The 17,226-nt window shown below is 45.9% G+C and overlaps 6 protein-coding genes across 8 annotated transcripts; 2 read left to right on the forward strand and 4 right to left on the reverse strand.

Moving 5' to 3' along the window:
- Positions 1–2,512: 2,512 nt before the first annotated feature.
- On the forward strand, positions 2,513–6,322 carry LOC108155724 (GTP-binding protein 2). Of its 3 annotated transcripts, none has more exons than XM_017286731.2 (4): positions 2,513–2,784; positions 4,065–4,738; positions 4,802–5,670; positions 5,726–6,322. In XM_017286731.2, exons 2-4 carry the CDS (start codon positions 4,069–4,071, stop codon positions 5,996–5,998), a joined length of 1,812 nt encoding a protein of 603 aa, XP_017142220.1. In that variant the 5' UTR covers positions 2,513–2,784; positions 4,065–4,068; the 3' UTR covers positions 5,999–6,322. The 3 variants fall into 3 exon arrangements, with proteins under 3 accessions (XP_017142220.1, XP_017142219.1, XP_017142221.1); XM_017286730.2 differs by lacking the exon at positions 2,513–2,784 and adding an exon at positions 3,360–3,722; XM_017286732.2 differs by lacking the exon at positions 2,513–2,784 and adding an exon at positions 3,360–3,677.
- On the reverse strand, positions 6,314–7,666 carry LOC108155725 (evolutionarily conserved signaling intermediate in Toll pathway, mitochondrial). Its single transcript, XM_017286733.2, has one exon. It carries the CDS (start codon positions 7,590–7,592, stop codon positions 6,345–6,347), a length of 1,248 nt encoding a protein of 415 aa, XP_017142222.1. The 5' UTR covers positions 7,593–7,666; the 3' UTR covers positions 6,314–6,344.
- An 814-nt stretch (positions 7,667–8,480) lies between these two features.
- Positions 8,481–14,183, forward strand: LOC108155723 (protein dispatched). Its single transcript, XM_017286727.2, has 7 exons — positions 8,481–8,636; positions 8,722–9,723; positions 9,781–9,872; positions 10,719–11,270; positions 11,333–11,971; positions 12,031–13,017; positions 13,077–14,183. The coding sequence occupies exons 1-7, from the start codon at positions 8,481–8,483 to the stop codon at positions 13,312–13,314; spliced, it is 3,666 nt and encodes a 1,221-aa protein (XP_017142216.1). The 3' UTR covers positions 13,315–14,183.
- On the reverse strand, positions 9,866–10,696 carry LOC117186937. Its single transcript, XM_033388320.1, has one exon. The coding sequence runs from the start codon at positions 10,636–10,638 to the stop codon at positions 9,901–9,903; it is 738 nt and encodes a 245-aa protein (XP_033244211.1). The 5' UTR covers positions 10,639–10,696; the 3' UTR covers positions 9,866–9,900.
- Positions 14,184–14,261: 78 nt separating the features above from the next.
- LOC108155726 (farnesol dehydrogenase-like) lies at positions 14,262–15,289 on the reverse strand. The gene is made up of 2 exons (XM_017286734.2): positions 14,687–15,289; positions 14,262–14,622 (listed from the first exon to the last, which is right to left on the reverse strand). The coding sequence occupies exons 1-2, from the start codon at positions 15,257–15,259 to the stop codon at positions 14,443–14,445; spliced, it is 753 nt and encodes a 250-aa protein (XP_017142223.1). The 5' UTR covers positions 15,260–15,289; the 3' UTR covers positions 14,262–14,442.
- A 692-nt stretch (positions 15,290–15,981) lies between these two features.
- On the reverse strand, positions 15,982–16,937 carry LOC108154308 (farnesol dehydrogenase-like). The gene is made up of 2 exons (XM_017284564.2): positions 16,313–16,937; positions 15,982–16,248 (listed from the first exon to the last, which is right to left on the reverse strand). Exons 1-2 carry the CDS (start codon positions 16,883–16,885, stop codon positions 16,069–16,071), a joined length of 753 nt encoding a protein of 250 aa, XP_017140053.1. The 5' UTR covers positions 16,886–16,937; the 3' UTR covers positions 15,982–16,068.
- Positions 16,938–17,226: the final 289 nt, after the last annotated feature.

Consider the following 17,226-nt stretch of genomic DNA (forward strand, 5'->3'; position numbering starts at 1 on the left):
GGGCAGAGGCAGACTACTAACTATCCTTTGAACGGATGAAGGCTATTCGGCGGCGTCGCTTAGCAGTAAATTCATAGACCTAAACGAAACCCCTAGTTAAAGTACGAATATGTACAAGTATTTGTATTGTATTTGTATATGTATTTGTAATGCGTGTGAGTAAGTGTCTCTGATTGTTTGTAAATGTTTAAACTAAGTGTAATCGTAGCTATAATTGTATACATATGCATACATATTTAAAATGCTGTACAACAGAGCCTGCTCTCAGCGTCACGAAGGGAGCAAACAACCCCAAAAAATCTTCCAAACTCTGACGCCAGCTGAAAGCAGAGCCTCTTAATTGGACAGTAATCGTCTATAGTTGAAATGCTACGTATCGAAATCGTTGTTAAATCTGTTGTGTCCCGGCCAAAAACATATTCTCAACATATCCCTCTTCCTGCCTAGCCGAGAACGGAGCCTATGCCTCGGAAAAGAAAACGAAAACCGCAACTATTTGAACTGCCCCGCCCCTCCCCCTTCAACCACTACAAGATCAAAGCCAAGTGTATCGAAAACAGACTTCTACTCCGACCCCACCCCGAAAGCCAAAAACGGGAAAAGTTATATTGGACACGTCTTGCGCCATTGCGTGCCAGTGCCCAGTGCCCAGTGCCCACTGCTGTGCTGGCCATTATTTAACTTTTAAACACGCGCCAAAAACAGCAGCCGATTTGAATTTAATGGGTACGGTCGAGAGATGTGAGTGGGCAGCAGCCAGAACTCAGGCACTCAGGCAGTCGGGCGGTCGGTCGTCCTGTCCCTGCTAATAGCAGCCATGGCAGCCAACAAGTGAGCAATAAAGAAAAGTTTAGAAAAATATGCGATAGCCATCCCATCCCACACCCCACACCACGCCACACCAACCCCAGCTCCAGCTCCAGCCGCAGTCCTAGCCCTAGCTCCCACCCCGAGCATAATAAGCTCACGAGCGATTGAATAGAGCACAATAAAAGCGGCAGCGACAAGAACCCAGAGCTGGAGCACGGATTTGTGCGCACGATAGCGCAAAATGATGACAATAAATGGAAAAGTTTTTAATAAGCTAATAAAATGATTTATGCGGGTCGAGAAATAAAAGTGCAGAGCTCAGCTGATTCCTAGAGCAAGGAACCAAGGCCAGCCGGGCGATGACAATTTGATGAGCACGATTTTGGTCAGACATCGACATCAGACACTTCATTGATTGTTGGTCCTCCGAGAGTCCTTGGGAGTGTGCTTACTAGCTGGACCTTAGCCACAACGAATACATACATAGGTACACATACATATGTAAATATAATTTATGGAATTTATGGTGATGAGAGATTGAGATTTTGTTGGGATAGAGGCTAGACCGTGGCAAGGCAGTTCATATAGTTGTTAGCCATAAAACACTTTTTCGATTATTGTAATGTTGCATACATTGGCAATTGTTATCAAGGCATTATCATATCAGAAGTACATATTAAAGCCGTAAGAAAAACGAAAAACTATATCATAGACAAGGGCTAAAAACGACTATAAGTGTTCAAAAGTTTGTCATATCATTTTCGGTTATTTTCGATATACATACATATGTACGTTTTGACTTTCTAACGAAACAAAAACAAAACATCAAAATGGTAATGGAAAAAACAAAGCAAAAGAATAAGGACAAATCTTCAATGAATTATAGCAATTAGTAAGATCAATGTAATGTCATAATGTTTAAATGTAAAAGTTGTAGCATTCCAGAAAACTGTCTGATCTGAATTAGAGTAAATAGAGCAAATCGTAAGCTTCCTCCAAGTTTATAGGAAATCCTTCCCCCGATAACGAGTCCATAAGAGAACGAGTAGTTTAAACCTTTTAAAAAACCGAACCCTGTAGAGCCACACATTTACACACACCACAAACACCACAGACAAACACACACAGATGCATCATATCGCGTAATGTGCTAGAAGTATTTTATGAGCCTCAAGGAGAGCAATCGTCGTTGTACATACAAGCATAGAGGATAACCCACATACATACCATACATATACACATCATTGTAACTATCTACATATGTAAAAATGCTTAAAATATTTGTGATAAAGTAATAATGTTAATGATAAGAAATAAAACGTAAACATAATATTATACTGAATTTGATTTAAATGAAGCAACCAATCGGGAACCCCTGACTATGGGAGGGATAACTTGGCATAAAACAAAGGGTTAGTTGATATTCTGATAGTTGATTTTCTGCTACAAGTATACAAAACCCAACTACATCCACTTACCAACGGACGATTCGATTCAAATTTGAAAAATTACCGTTGTCTCCAATTTCAAATGCTGCCTGACAGAAGCTATTTGACATGAGATTAAGCAAGGGACGCACTATCTGTGTATCGCACTAAGTACCGATATTATGAACAAATATATATATCGATATAAAGTGGCGCCACTCCTCGATAAGCTCTTTCCCTTAAATTTTGCCACTCCACATATCGATATATTATGAAATGTATAATACCTATATAAAATATCAACAAGTGTAAACAAATTAATTTGATTGCTCGTACACACATCTAAATTTAATGTTTAGAACATAGCTGTATGTCGCTATTAAATATGTCCGTGTAAAATAAGTGCATTTAAGTGACCAGACCAGTCCCCAGCCCAGCAAGGAAAGTACCAGCTTCTTTACGCGCAATCCTGGCATTATTGAACGGAGCATCATCATTGCATCAGATTCCGCTGGCCTTCCTGGGCCTATTGCATCAATTGTGAAATGTAAGTGCGCAGTGCATTGACCTACATTTTAATTCAATATTGGACGCATAATATGATGCAATTGGCCCACGCAACTGTGCAACATAAGCACACACGTCACATGCTATGTATGCAATGATAGAAATAAACCTACGTCTGAAATTTTTTTTAACTTGACACGTACAACAGTCATCGCCCAAAGAAGCTTTTCGTGAATTGCTTTTCATCAATTTCAAGATATAGCGCCATCGTTCGCGTCGTTTGCTATCAGCGCGTCGCAGCTGATTCGATCAAAACAAACCGCCTTCGGTTTTGTGTAGAACCAGAAAGATGCGAAAAGCAAACAAGAATACGGGACAATCAAAAGCTCGATATTCACCGGCCTTTGCATGCGCTTCCTCAGAATATGTGTACATGATCATCAATTTAAAATAAAAGGAGTTGAGCAACTACAACTAACTGTTTTTAGAAATAAAGTTTCATAAATGATGTGCTAAAACATATATACATACATATACCTCAAATGATGCAAGTGTCGCCTGAGAATCTAATTCGTCACCTCACATTCCAGGCTCTACCCGAGTAGGGTATTGTAAAAGCTTTGGCAACTTTTTTTATTTGGGTGAATACACACATGTATGTGTGCATGTACGAGTATGTATACGAGTTCTAAACGTGTGGGCGTAGCACAAAGCAGAGCAAGTTATAAACAAAATCGAAAGGCTGGCCGCCAAACACATAAAGCACAAGTCGGGAGCAGAGCCAGAAGCAGAAGAGATACAGCCAGAGATATAGCCAAATAACAGATTGGACCTGGGTGAAGCCAAAAGCGCAGCCAAAATCGATAATTTGTGCCAGCAAACCCGCGTCGCGCGCAATTGCGACCAAGTTTTGGTGTATAATTATTTGTAGAAGTGAGTCGTTAAGTACCACAGATATCGCTATAATTTGATTCTCGGGTAAGAAAATGTGGACTCCTCCGCCTAGGTCTCCATCCCATGTCATCCCTCCCCATTGTGTGTATCTGTATAAAGTCGGAGCAAACATAAACAAGAGTTTCAAGGTCGCTTCGCTGCAAGTCAAAGAGGAAAACGAAGAAAAACAGATATGATGTGTATACATATGTGTACATCGAAAAGAACATACATACATATGTATAAACTTTTCTACACTTCTCTGTGTGTGTGTGTGTGTTTCAATGTCCCAATTCGCGAAAATATTGTACTCTTGTTCTATCGAAAATTGTTCTTTGTTACTGCTGTTTATCTCTTGTCCAACAATAAGTCTACTAATGTTTATAGCAAGATGGAATCCTTCCTGAGTCTCTTCGATCCCAATCAGGACGACGGCTTTGACGAGGAGCCCGAGATAAATGGCAACTCCAGCGGCGGGGGCAGTAGTAGCAGCGACTACGAGATGGATGCCAACGCCAATGAGTGCAGTCCATACAGTGCCACCACCACCGCCACGGCCAAGGGAAATTTGATCTTTGATTTCGAGCAGGGAATACTGCCACCGGAGCCACAGCTGGGCAATGTGGAGTACAAGCTAAAGCTGGTGAGTCCTTCCAAGCAGCGCTTCGAGCATCTCGTCACACAGATGAAGTGGCGTCTGCGTGAGGGCAACGGCGAGGCCATCTATGAGATCGGTGTGTCCGATGCGGGCTATCTGCAGGGTCTCAGCGAGAAAGACATGAATGCCTCGCTGATGACTCTGAAGCAGATGGCCCATCACTTGGGTGCGAGCACCTCAGTGCTACGCCGCAAGACCATCGCCGCTCGACGGGCGGTGGCCGAGGTGCTGGTGCGCAAGATTCCCGACGATCAGCATAACATTGAGGTGCGGGTAGCGGTTCTGGGCGGAGCCGACGCTGGCAAGTCCACACTCCTGGGCGTACTCACGCAGGACGAACTGGACAATGGACACGGTCGAGCGCGGCTCAACATGTTCAGGCATATGCACGAGATCCAGTCGGGTAAACATAATGGATATCAACACCTTTTACCGCTTACTAACACCTGTCCTCCTCCTACTGCAGGTCGCACATCCTGCATCTCCCACGAGACTCTGGGCTTCGATGCGCTGGGGAATGTGGTCAACTACAAGTACAATGAGATGATGACGGCCGAGGAGATCAGCGATCGCTCCAGCAAGCTCGTTACCTTCATGGATCTGGCAGGCCATCGACGCTACATGCGCACCACGGTCCAAGCGCTGAGTGGCTATTCGCCACACTATGCCATGCTGGTGGTGTCAGCGGGCAGCGGCTGCAACGAAACTACCGAGGAGCACTTGGCCATTGTGCGTGCCCTGGACATGCCGTTCTTCATTTTGGTCACTAAGACGGACATTACGTCGCCGGACGCCACCGTGCAGGAGCTGCGCACACTTCTCACAAACATTGGGTGCCGCAAGGTGCCGTTCGTGGTCACCAATACCGATGAGGCTATTTCCGCTGGCTCGAATCAGGTGTCTGAGAACATTGTACCCATATTTTGTGTCTCGAATGTCACGGGAACTGGCCTAAATCTGGTCACCAAGTTTCTCTATGTCCTGTCGCCGGGCATAAGCAATGCGGAGAAGGATCGCCTCGAGCAGGAGTCCTGCGAGTTTCAGGTTGATGAAATTTTTCGGGTCACGGACGTTGGTCCCGTGGTGGGTGGTCTCCTGGTCCAAGGCGTGCTCACCGAGAATATGCCATTGAAAGTTGGCCCTCTGCCGAACGGAAGCTTCCATCCCGTCAGCGTCAATACCATCCATCGGAATAAGGCGCCATGTCGTGTGGTACGCGCTGGCCAGAGCGCCTCGCTCTCGTTTACCATGGACCAGGAGCTGCCAAATATGCGAAGCGGCATGGTACTGCTGGCCGACAGTCCGGACGAACCATACGGCACGTTCTTCTTTCAGGTGAGCCGACAAAAAGTGTTGATTCTTCCTTATAAACGCATCGATTCCTTTGCAGGCCAAGGTATCTGTGTTGTTCCATACCACGGCCATCTACGTGGGCTTCCAGACCACCGTGCACATTGGAAGCATTCGTCAGACTGCCGTTATTCGGGGCATAATGGGTGGGGAGAAGCTGGGGACCAACGATTGCGCCTCCGTGATGTTTGAGTTTGTCGGCCATCCGGAATACGTGCGTCCCGGCATGCGCATCCTGTTCCGCGAGGGCACCAGCAAGGGCATCGGCGTTGTCACGCAGGTGTTTCCCGTCAACAAAACTGGCACAAAGTGAAACGATCCCGGCAGAAAAGTCGCCGGATATTGATATTATGATATATGACATATTTCCAACTCAGATGAAATGTAAATACTTAATTAGAGGATAGAGAGATGATGCGTGAAATCCCAGGCAGATCAGATCTTCTGTACATTTAGTTTCGAGTTCTGTGATTTTTCGTTTAAGCTCGGATCAGTATATACTCGTATATAAACCAGCAGCAACAGCAGCAACAAACAGGCTTCACAATTTGAAATTGTGTAATCTAATCGTTAATTTCCTTTAACCTAAACCTTAATCAAACCCAACAAATTAAAGACAACGACAAACAAGTTGCTCAACAATGAATTTATTCAATAAGTTAACTTACGCTCGGCTCCTCCTCCTTACGGCTACGGCTACTGCTGGTCGCTGGAACACTGGCCGGTCCCTCGATCTCTTCTGCCTTGGCAGGCACTGTGGATGTGAACCTGAACAGAACGGGGACCTCGCCAATGGAAGGATTGCCATGCGCCTCCAACAGACGTATCCACGAGAGTAGCGAGTCCTTGGTGGAGGTGCCAGTGGCGCAGATGGCAAAAATAGTGCCATCGTCCTGCTGGTGGACCGAGCGCAGCTTGCCAAGCTGATTGTGGCGTCTCGGTGGGGGGCGACCGAAGAATGGCACCTCAATGTGCGACACATCATCCTCGTCCAGCTGCCGCTCGTCCAACTGGGCCAGGAACTCGGTGTCGGCATCAGCGCGCAGGGTGAAGTAGTTAATGCGACGATTCCGTATCCATATGTGAAAGGGGCCCTCAATGTACAGGGCCTTTTGCCGAGAGTGCTCCCGCAACAGCTTCGACTGCTCCGGACTCATGCCGCTCACGATCCACGTCTCGTCCACGGCATCCTTGAGCTCCTTGGTATCGAATACGTTAATCTGCGACCGCAGATCGACCGTGCACATCCGCTCGACGGCCAGTTTGGCGATTTCCAGCGTATCGTCGGGCACCGGGTTGGGCAGGGGCCAGGGCGACAGGTTCTTGAACTTGGGCATCCAGTACATCATCCGCCAGTACTTGCGCAGGGGGTGACCCTTGTTGCCGAACACATTCAGCAGCATGGCCTCCATTTCGTAGTCGGGCATGACGCCGAAGTCCTCCATCTGCTCCAGCAGGTCTATGATGCACTGCTGCTGCTTGGGATAGTGCATGAACTCGGCCTGAAACAGGTTCGTCGGTATGAATTTTCCCTTGGGCATCACATTGATCAGGGCCTTGTACACCTCGAGATCGTTCTCCACGCCAAAGTCGGGCATGTGCTTCAGTGCAGCGTAGATGAACTCGACATGGTTGCGCCTATGCACATCGCGCGCCTGGAAGATCTCCACCATTGTGAGGTACGTGTCCTTCGTCTTGTCCTGTGCTGCTGCAAACACATTACGGACAGCGGGCAGGCTCTTTGAGCCACCTGTGCCGGCACGTTTTGCATTTGGATTTCCGGAGTTGGAATTAGTCTCGTCGGCTGAATAGTTTCTGTGGAGAACGGCAGGAACGCGTTGTCCGGCACAAAGCGGCTGGCGGCCAGTGCTGTGCATCCGCAGCAGGCACTGGGCTCGTCGCAGCATTTCTTATTTATAAATCTAAAAATTTAACTATAGTAAATAAGATTACAAAACATTGCAGACTAGGGATGGTATAAACCATCGATAACTTGACATTTTCATCGAAAATTTATAAAAATCAGTTTTAATGTTAGTTTCAATGCTTTTCCGCTTTCAGTATTGGAGCGTATCTATATCCTGCTATGAAATTCCTTGCTGAAAAAATTGCTCATTCTAATTATTGATAAAGATTTATGTATTATCTTTTACCCACAAAATTATTAAAATGTATTCTTTTTGTCTGTTGTTTTCTGGTGAATGATTTTTCGCACATCTTTTTAAGGTGCGCCCAAAAGCTGTACGACACTCGACTTTGCTAACTGACTAGCTGCAAAAATCTACTTGCAAATTTAGCGTGATATAATGTCTTACAGCTATAATTAGTCTTCTAGACTTCGATATCCTACAAACGATGTATCGATGGTCGGAGAAAACATCGATCTATCGCGAAATTCCTTTGCAGCGCTATCGTATCCTGGCTTTTTGTTGTTATTTCACAGTGTTTTCTGCATTATATTATATTACCCTTGTTCGCAAATTTTTGGTTCCTTTTTTGTTTTAGTTAGTTCCAAGCCCTAAGTTAGTTGCACATTCGCCTGGCTAAAATGTAATTCCACAAGCCAAGCGCCAACAAGTGGATTTTTGATCCTGAAAATCCGAAAAAAAACCCAGGCAGTATCTATAACAAAACCAAAACAATAGCATTTGACCCTGCCCTGGTTTTCGGAGACACAAGCAGCCGTCGATGATATGATGGAGGAGGACTAGGAGTAACATCAACAGCGCTATGATAAGCAAATAAGCAGAGGTTGATTCAATTATTGAAACGTTCAAAGGAACTGCTGCCTCGGCATGCTGTGCTTTGACTCAGAGAAGATGAACTGGTACTACCACGTCCTAGCTAGACGTCCGTACCTGGTTGTCGTCTCCATTGCGGTCTGTTGCGTGGCCTGCATAATAGTGGCGCTCATCCTCAACAAGCTGCCCGACTTCAGTGACCCCACCTTGGTACGTATGACTGCTGCAGGTCCACGCACATCCATATCGACGCATGCTCAATCCTCATACTCCCACTCCGTCATTTACATTTCAGGGGTTCGAGACGCGAGGCACCAAAATAGGGAAGCGTTTGACGGCCTGGTACAATCTTCTGCAGGAGACAGACAGACATGGCGTGCTATTCTCGAATCCGTCGGTTATCTGGGAAAAGCGCAGAGTGGATGAGGGTTATGGAGTGTCCCAACTGCATCCGAATCATAGGCGCCGCAAGAACCAGCGGAAGCACAAAAACAAGAATAAGCGGCGAAAGGATCAGAAGAGGCACGAGCACTCAGAGGTGGCCGAGAAGATTATGTTGCTCAAGAAACGCCTGAAGGCTACCAGTGCCCCAAAAAGTGAAGGCGACCGAGATACATGGATGGGGGACAGCGGCGTCTTTCGGGACTACGAGATAACCAACGACAGTGCCTCCTCCCCGCTGGAGCCGACCCGGCGCAGTGAAAAGATCCAGTATGGGCATAATACCACTTCAGTGGATGAGGAAGAGCACCGCGAGCGCGTGCAAACTAAAAAGAGCACTTGGCGCCTGCTAAAACAGGCAGCCACACTGCCCACCGACAGTTGGGCGGATGCCCACCTGCGCCTGCCTATAGAAGGATACTTCTGTGATTCGTCGCCCCGCAGGGAATACTCTCACTTTGTGGTCCAGCGCATTGGACCCAATGCCACCGACTCGCTGTTTGATTTGAACGGCCTATTGGCCATGTGCCAGCTGCAGGAACAGATTAGAGACGTTCCCAGCTACAAGGCATATTGCGAACCCGAAAGGTCGACCTCCGACTGCTGCCGGCCCTGGTCTTTACCCAACTACGCCGCACTGCTGGCCAACAAAAGTTCCTGTTTCGACCTAACGACCGATGATGTGAGCTCGCTGCAGTCTCTGCTGGTGGGCTGCTATGAATACTTTCACGACCTGAAGCTAGACAACAACTGCAATGAGTACTCTCGCTGCTATGCGCCTGAGGAATGCAAGCGCCACAATCTAGTCTACAACGTACTCAATTTCCTCAGCGACTTTAGCTTTATCAGGCCAAACGTAAGCAGCATTAGATTCTAGTAGTTTAAAACAATATTTAATGAGAATATTTTGCAGAATTCGAATGTTTACTTAAAGTACGCTATGATCTTTGTGCCTGTGGCGCAGTCCAACCGTGTGCTGCCACTATTTCATGAATGGGAGGATGTGTAAGTAGTGTGGATGTGGAAACTGGACTCAGTACTTTCGTAGGGTATAACGATCGATGGGCCCCGATGGCATTATGCCATCCTTGGCCATGAACAGTGCCGGCACGCATATCTCGTCAAAGTAGGTGGTTAGATTGTACTTTGTAAACAGTTTACGCATTGCCTTCGCAAAGTTATCCAACGACATGTCTTTTGGCTTGGGCTCTGGATAGATTGCATCCCGAAATTGTTCCGTTTCCTGGATGCGATTGTAATAATTCCCATAGGTTGTCCAATAGTCCTTGTGGTTCATGTCAGGCTTAATGTCTTCTTTGCTCAAGTTTTTACGGCGCTGGCTTAGCAGCGACACGTACTCCTTGTGGGAGTAGTCGAACATATATACCGTCTTTTGCAGGTCTTTCAGATATTGCTCGATCTGTTTGTACTGCACGGGCGGGCACACAAAGAACAGCTTGTAGATCTCCTCGTTGCACCACTTGTTGCGCCGTACAAACTGTTCATACTCCTCGCGCCAGTCCATAGAACGGGGCCAGGACCTTGTTTTCATTTCCTGTCCGTTAACCTTGAGATTGTTCGCATAGTGGCCAGAGAGAAGCGAAGGGTCTTCTTGCGGTATTTTTTTAACGCGTGACCGCATTTCGGCTTTATTATGATTCACGTAGTCCGCCTGTGTGGTGGTTTGACATTGGCGGCACTTTGGCAGGATATCCTCCAGAAAAATCTGATCCATTCCCGCCAATTGTGCTTCCCTCGTTTTCGGCGCCATTTCGCTGACTTATTTTAAATTTAGATTTTGTACACTTTAATGTTTGTCTGTAGAGTATTGAGTAATGACTGTATTTTCAGAGACCTACGTAACGAGCTGGTGGAAGTGATTGCCATGGACTTGGGGCTGGAGAACGAACTGTTCAACGAGCTGCTGCTGACAGACGTTTGGCTGGTATCGCTTGGCGGCCTATTTGTGATGGCCAGCGTTTGGCTGTACACCGGTTCCGTCTTTATTACAGCCATGTCCTGCATTGCCGTCTGCTTCTCGTTGGGACTGGCCTACTTTGTCTACTCTATAGTCCTGGAGTTTGCGTTTTTTCCCTACATGAACCTCCTGGCCGTGATTGTGATCATTGGCATTGGGGCAGATGACGTGTTTTTGTTTTTGAAAATCTGGCATTGTGTGTTGGCCGAAAGATTTAGCAATCGCTGCGGCACATTGACCAACGCCCAGTCGCAGAGTGCACTGCCAGCACCATTGGATCGGGGCGAGCATACGGAAACGTTGGAGAACATCATGGCCTTGACAATGCGGCATGCCGCTGCGTCCATGTTTGTCACATCGCTGACGACGGCGGGCGCCTTTTACGCCTCCTACAGCAGCTCCATAACAGCCATTAAGTGTTTTGGGTAAGTTGTTCGGACACATCGTAATCCTTTGCTTTCAACTAATAAAAAATTGGATTTTTCAGGATCTTTGCAGGAACAGTTGTGGTGACAAACTATTTACTGATGATCACTTGGCTGCCCGCCTCGGTCTCCATAATGGAACGCCTTTTTGCAAGCAGGATTTCCTGTCGCCAGCCACTGCTTCAGCGGCTTATGCATTCCTGCAAAAAGTCAATTAATCGATTCTGTCAAGCACTCGAGGAATGCATAACAAACAGCATCATGAATTATGCCTACATGTGGCTGTTGCTCTTTGGTGCTTTGGGTACATCTAGTGCCATCATTGTGTTCTGGTATCCAGGACTCCAGCTGCCGGAAAAATCACATTTCCAGCTATTTGTCTCGCAGCATCCGTTCGAAGTCTATTCCAGTATTAAGCAGCAGTTTTGGTTCGAGAAGCCACTGCAGGTCGACGAGAACTTTAAGATGCATATGCACTTTGTTTGGGGTGTCCAGGCTGTGGACGATGGCGACTATACGAATCCCAAATCACTTGGCAACCTCTATTATGACAATAATTTTAGTATATCCAGCAAGCCAGTGCAGCTTTGGATCCTCGACTTTTGCCAGAGCGTGCGCCAGCAGCCGTTTTATCAAGAGACCTTTGGAATGTTGCTGCCCAATTGTTTTATTGAAAACCTCATAGACTTCATGAAGCGCAGGTGAGAGTACAGTTCAACCATTAATTTATGAAATATTTATGAGATACTTCGGTCCACAGATGCATCGATGACATGGATATCACACGGAAGGATCGCTCTCCCTGCTGCGATGCCCAGTTTCCGTACGAACCTCACATTTTTGACCTGTGTCTACCACAAAGCGTGTCCAATCTATATGACACAACCATGTTCTTCCAACCTGGTGTGGCGGGACCCAAGTTTGCAGCGACCACCCACCTAGAAGAGGATGATTATTTTGCGATTAGCGGCAACTATAGTTTGGAGTCAGTCGCCACCAATGGGACCGACATACCGCTCTCGGTCAAGGCGCTGGTAATTGAATTCGAGTCGAATGTAGCCTACAGCACGGTCTATGCCAACATCAAAGAGTTCTACGAAACCGTGGAGCATTGGTTTCAGCTGCAATTAAACACAGCGCCCATGGAATTGCGTGGCGGATGGTTTACCAGCGACCTGAAGTTCTATAATGTACAGGACACGCTTTCTCATGACACAATCGTAGCCATTTCCTTGGCCATGGTCGCCTCACTGCTTGTGCTGTTGTCCTTCACCCTCAATCTGCTCATCTCAATCTACGCCGTGCTTACCGTCTCCCTGAGCATTTTCAACACCGTTGCTGTCCTCATTCTCCTCGGATGGCAGCTAAACATACTGGAGAGCATAGCTGTCAGCACAGCTATTGGTCTGGCGGTGGACTTCAGCTTGCACTATGGCATTCATTATCGGATGTCGCCAATTAAGGACCGGCTGGCAGCCACACAGTTTGTGCTATCGCGCATTATCGGACCGACGGTGATGGCGGCGGCTACAACGGGCCTGGCCGGTGGTATTATGATGGCATCGAACATACTGCCCTACATACAGATTGGTGTCTTCCTGGTGGTGGTCATGATCATCAGCTGGCTATATGCCACCTTCTTCCTAATGAGCCTGCTCAGGGTGGCGGGACCGCAGCATGGTTTCTTGCAGCTGGCATGGCCCGTGTGGCGCAAACGTCACAATGCCAGCGGCAAGTTCTACGAGCGGTAAGAAAGAGAGAAAGAAAGAAACGTTCTCATTTTGACCAAACTCTTCTTTGTTTCAGTAAACCCAGCCAGGTGATTGCCAGTGAGCAGCTCCTGACGCCAACCAGTTCAGCCATCGTTGAGCTGGCTAATTCGGAGACACACGAATTGGAATCCCTCAACTCCAACAGCCTGATCAAAACTATTTCGGGCACTGAAAGTGCACATGCATTGGCCTCGCTGCCGACAGACTTTGAGCACTCATTCCAAACTCTGCGGGAGTGCAAATATCAAACGTATCCGTCTACATCTAATTGAGTTAGTTACTATTGCCGGCCAGGGAGTTGTTGTTGTCAGTGGAAACAGTAAGAGAAGCAACTGCATTTTATATACTGGGCTTGGCCGCTCGAAGGCCCTGCCCACCGAAACCCATTTAGATGCATATACATGTACATATATGTGCCAGCATATATCATTTATATCATATGTATATATGTTATGTATGTTGTGCGAGTTCTATATGGATATATATTCTAGTTTTATGTGTACTTGTGTACTTGGTAGATTTAAGCAAAGCGAACGCAGAAGAAATAGTTGTAAACTTCTCTCTTTAGTGTGCTATTTCCAAGAGACTTCAAACGGTTGCAACATACTTGTACGAGTATATACATTGCACGTTTGATGCTCCGTGCCAGGTGGTGCCAGGTGAATACAATTTGTAAATTGAAGCAATTAGCGGAGGTACTGGGCTCGTCTTTGTCGGTAGGACTGTACGATGACGGTATTATTAGTTTTTAGCCACGCTGTTGTCCATGCTGTTTATGTACTTAACTGTAATCAAAAATATTTATACTCGGAACTTTTATTAGATGTTAAGTTGGGCCCCCCGCCTATGCTAGTAATACGAGTAGAGATATGTATATCCCACAGCGATATGTGTTGTCTATCCTAGTTGTATGCGTTCAAAACACAAACACACATACACACACTCACGTTTGTAATAACCATGTAACTGTGATACAGAAAATGAGAAACCTAAAGAAATTGGCGTTTATACAGACAAAGAGTTATACTATACCCCCTAACCATGACGAATTGTAATCAACTACAACTAAAAGGCTCTGTACTTCCTTCAGTGAACTTATGTGTTGAAGTGATTTAATAAATGTTAATTGTAAAAAATCTAACGAATCCCTGTTAAAACTATCGCCAGGGATATTCAGATCAAAAGGTGCCCAAAATCAGCGATAATAATAGTCCTATGCTTTGATATTTCACCCAAAGAAATCTTTTATTTGTATGCACTCCACATAAGCTGCATTGGTTTTTGCGTATCCATAGGGTTTTACCATCCCCAAAGCCTTCTACACAGAGTAGCTTGCTTGACTTTCGGTTGGATATTTGCTGTAGTTATCTTATCCATCTTTCTGCATGGCTAGAACAAAATCAAAACTTTTCACCAACGGGCTTGATTGTTAGCTCATGTATCTGCACGTTGGGGGGTGTCTGGATGCAATAGGTTACCGCATCCGCAACGTCCTCAGCTCGCAGCATGGGAAAGTCTGGCATTGCCTCCTTCATTTTCTCATCAATGATCTCCGTGTCCACAGCACCGGGGCTAATGCTCTAAGGGTCGTATGGAATTTTCTTAATTATTGCCCAAATGGAAATTTCTAACTATTCAACTTACAGTTATCTTCGTCTCCGTTTTCTTTTGCTGAAACTCTTGTCGCAGTACCTCCGTGAGTGCGGTGACAGCATGCTTAGAAGGGGCATACATCTTAAAGTTAAAGCCAGGTACCGTAGGAATTTGATGACCAGCAATGCTGTTGATGATCACCACATGGCCATCGTTGACATTGCGTCTCTGCAGCGAAAGGAATGCCTCGCGGGTGCACCACGACACTCCGAGGACATTGGTGTCCAAGACAGCGCGAATATCGGAAGAATTGTCGGGATCTGTGATTTGTAATTTACCAGCGATGCCCGCATTGTTGACCAAAACGTCGGCTCCTCCAAGAGTCTTGTCGATCCAGGCGAATACATCAACGACCTGCTGTTCAACGCTGACGTCACACTTTCGACCATGGAAACGGGACTGCTGATCTTTTGGTAGCGATGCCTTAAGCTCCTGAAGTCGTTCCTCGCGGCGGCCCAGTCCAACAACTACCATGCCCTTGGCAACCAAATCCTTACAGCAGGCAGATCCGATACCAGAACTGGCTCCAGTGACGACGGCAACACGATTCAACCAACGATCCATTATGAAAATAGTATGTTTATTCTAGAGAACTCGCGATACGACTGAGTTCGTGCCTATGGAGAGGTTCTTATTTATAGAACTTTTGAAAAAAGCTCCGGTCAAATGTTTAACTAATCTTCAGAGAACATCATTATCACGATGATATGGCATATGCACATTCGTACACATACATATGTGTGTGCGAACCAGCGTATCATGATGATAGTCATATGTAAAATAAGTACATACATATATGTGAATCGCATCATGATGAAATTATTGTCTTTGAGTATCGGTGACAATTAGAGGCACTTTAAAGAATCAGAATGAGTTAGTCGACTTTAACTTGAACTTTAGTCGAGCGATTAAATATTTTGTTTGGGGTCGTAAGTGACTCCTTTTGCCTGTTACATTTATACACCTCAACACAGTATGCCTTTAGACTCTCCGAGTACCTCGTATATTATCCGAGCAAAACACTGGGATATTCTTTATCTTTTCTTTATCTGTTCACACAGAAATTTAAAGTATTTCACATCATTTAACCAATGTAAATTTAATTGATTTTACATCATTTAGTTGAAATATTATTTTTATTCATCAAATTAATTCCTTTTAAAACTAATTAATATTCCGAACAGCAGTCTTCCCAGCATAGTCCTATGCTTCGAATGTTTATATTCCACACGCGGAAATCTTATTTTTGTATACATTCCATTTAAGCGGCATTGGCTCTTTGTATCTATGAGGTTTTACCATCCACAAAGCCTTCTTTCTTTGTAAGTTTGCCGCAGCCATCATATCTATCTTCCTGCATGACTAGAATCAATTCAAAACTTTTCACCAACGGGCTTGATTGTTAGCTCATGGATCTGCACGTTGGGCGGGGTCTGGATGCAGTAGGTTACCGCATCCGCAACGTCCTCAGCTCGAAGCATGGGGAAGTCTGGCATTGCCTCCTTGATTTTCGCATCAATGATCTCCGTGTCCACAGCACCGGGGCTAATGCTCTAAGGGTCGTATGGAAACTAGTTAGTTATTGGCCAAATCGGAATTATTAACTCTATAACTTACAGTTATCTTCGTCTCAGTTTTCTTTTGCTGAAACTCTTGTCGCAGTACCTCCGTGAGTGCGGTGACAGCAAACTTAGAAGGAGCATACATCTTAAAGCCCATGCCGGGTACCGTTGGCACTTTATGACCAACAATGCTGTTGATGATCACCACATGGCCATCGTTGACATTGCGTCTTTGCAGCGAAAGGAATGCCTCGCGTGTGCACCACGAAACTCCGAGGACATTGGTGTCCAAGACAGCGCGAAGATCGGCTGAGTTGTCTGCTCCGGTGATATCTAATTTACCAACGATCCCAGCATTGTTGACCAATACGTCGGCCCCTCCAAGAGTCTTGTCGATCCAGGCGAATACATCAACGACCTGCTGTTCAACGCTAACGTCACACTTTCGACCATGGAAACGGGACTGCTGATCTTTTGGTAGCGATGCCTTAAGCTCCTGAAGTCGTTCCTCGCGGCGGCCCAGTCCAACAACTACCATGCCCTTGGCAACCAAATCCTTACAGCAGGCAGATCCGATACCAGAACTGGCTCCAGTGACGACGGCAACACGATTCAACCAACGATCCATTATGAAAATAGTATGTTTATTCTAGAGAATTCGCGATACGACTGAGTTCGTGCCTATGGTGAGGTTCTTATTTATAGAACTTTTGGAAAAAGCTCCGGTCAAACGTTTAACTAATCTTCAGAGAACATCATTATCACGATGATATGACCAACCATTTGCACAGATACATCGCCATATATACATACATATTTGTGTGCGAATAGCGTATCATGATAAAAAATGTGTATAGTTTGTCTATGTGAATCGACGAAAGTTTGAAGCAATTCAACAAGTAACGAGGGGGATCGTTGTGAGTCGCCGCTACGGCCGCGACTCTAAATTTATACCAGATACGCAATCAG

This window comes from Drosophila miranda, chromosome 2 (genome assembly GCF_003369915.1).
Source record: "Drosophila miranda strain MSH22 chromosome 2, D.miranda_PacBio2.1, whole genome shotgun sequence".
Classification (NCBI taxonomy): Eukaryota; Metazoa; Arthropoda; class Insecta; order Diptera; family Drosophilidae; genus Drosophila; species Drosophila miranda.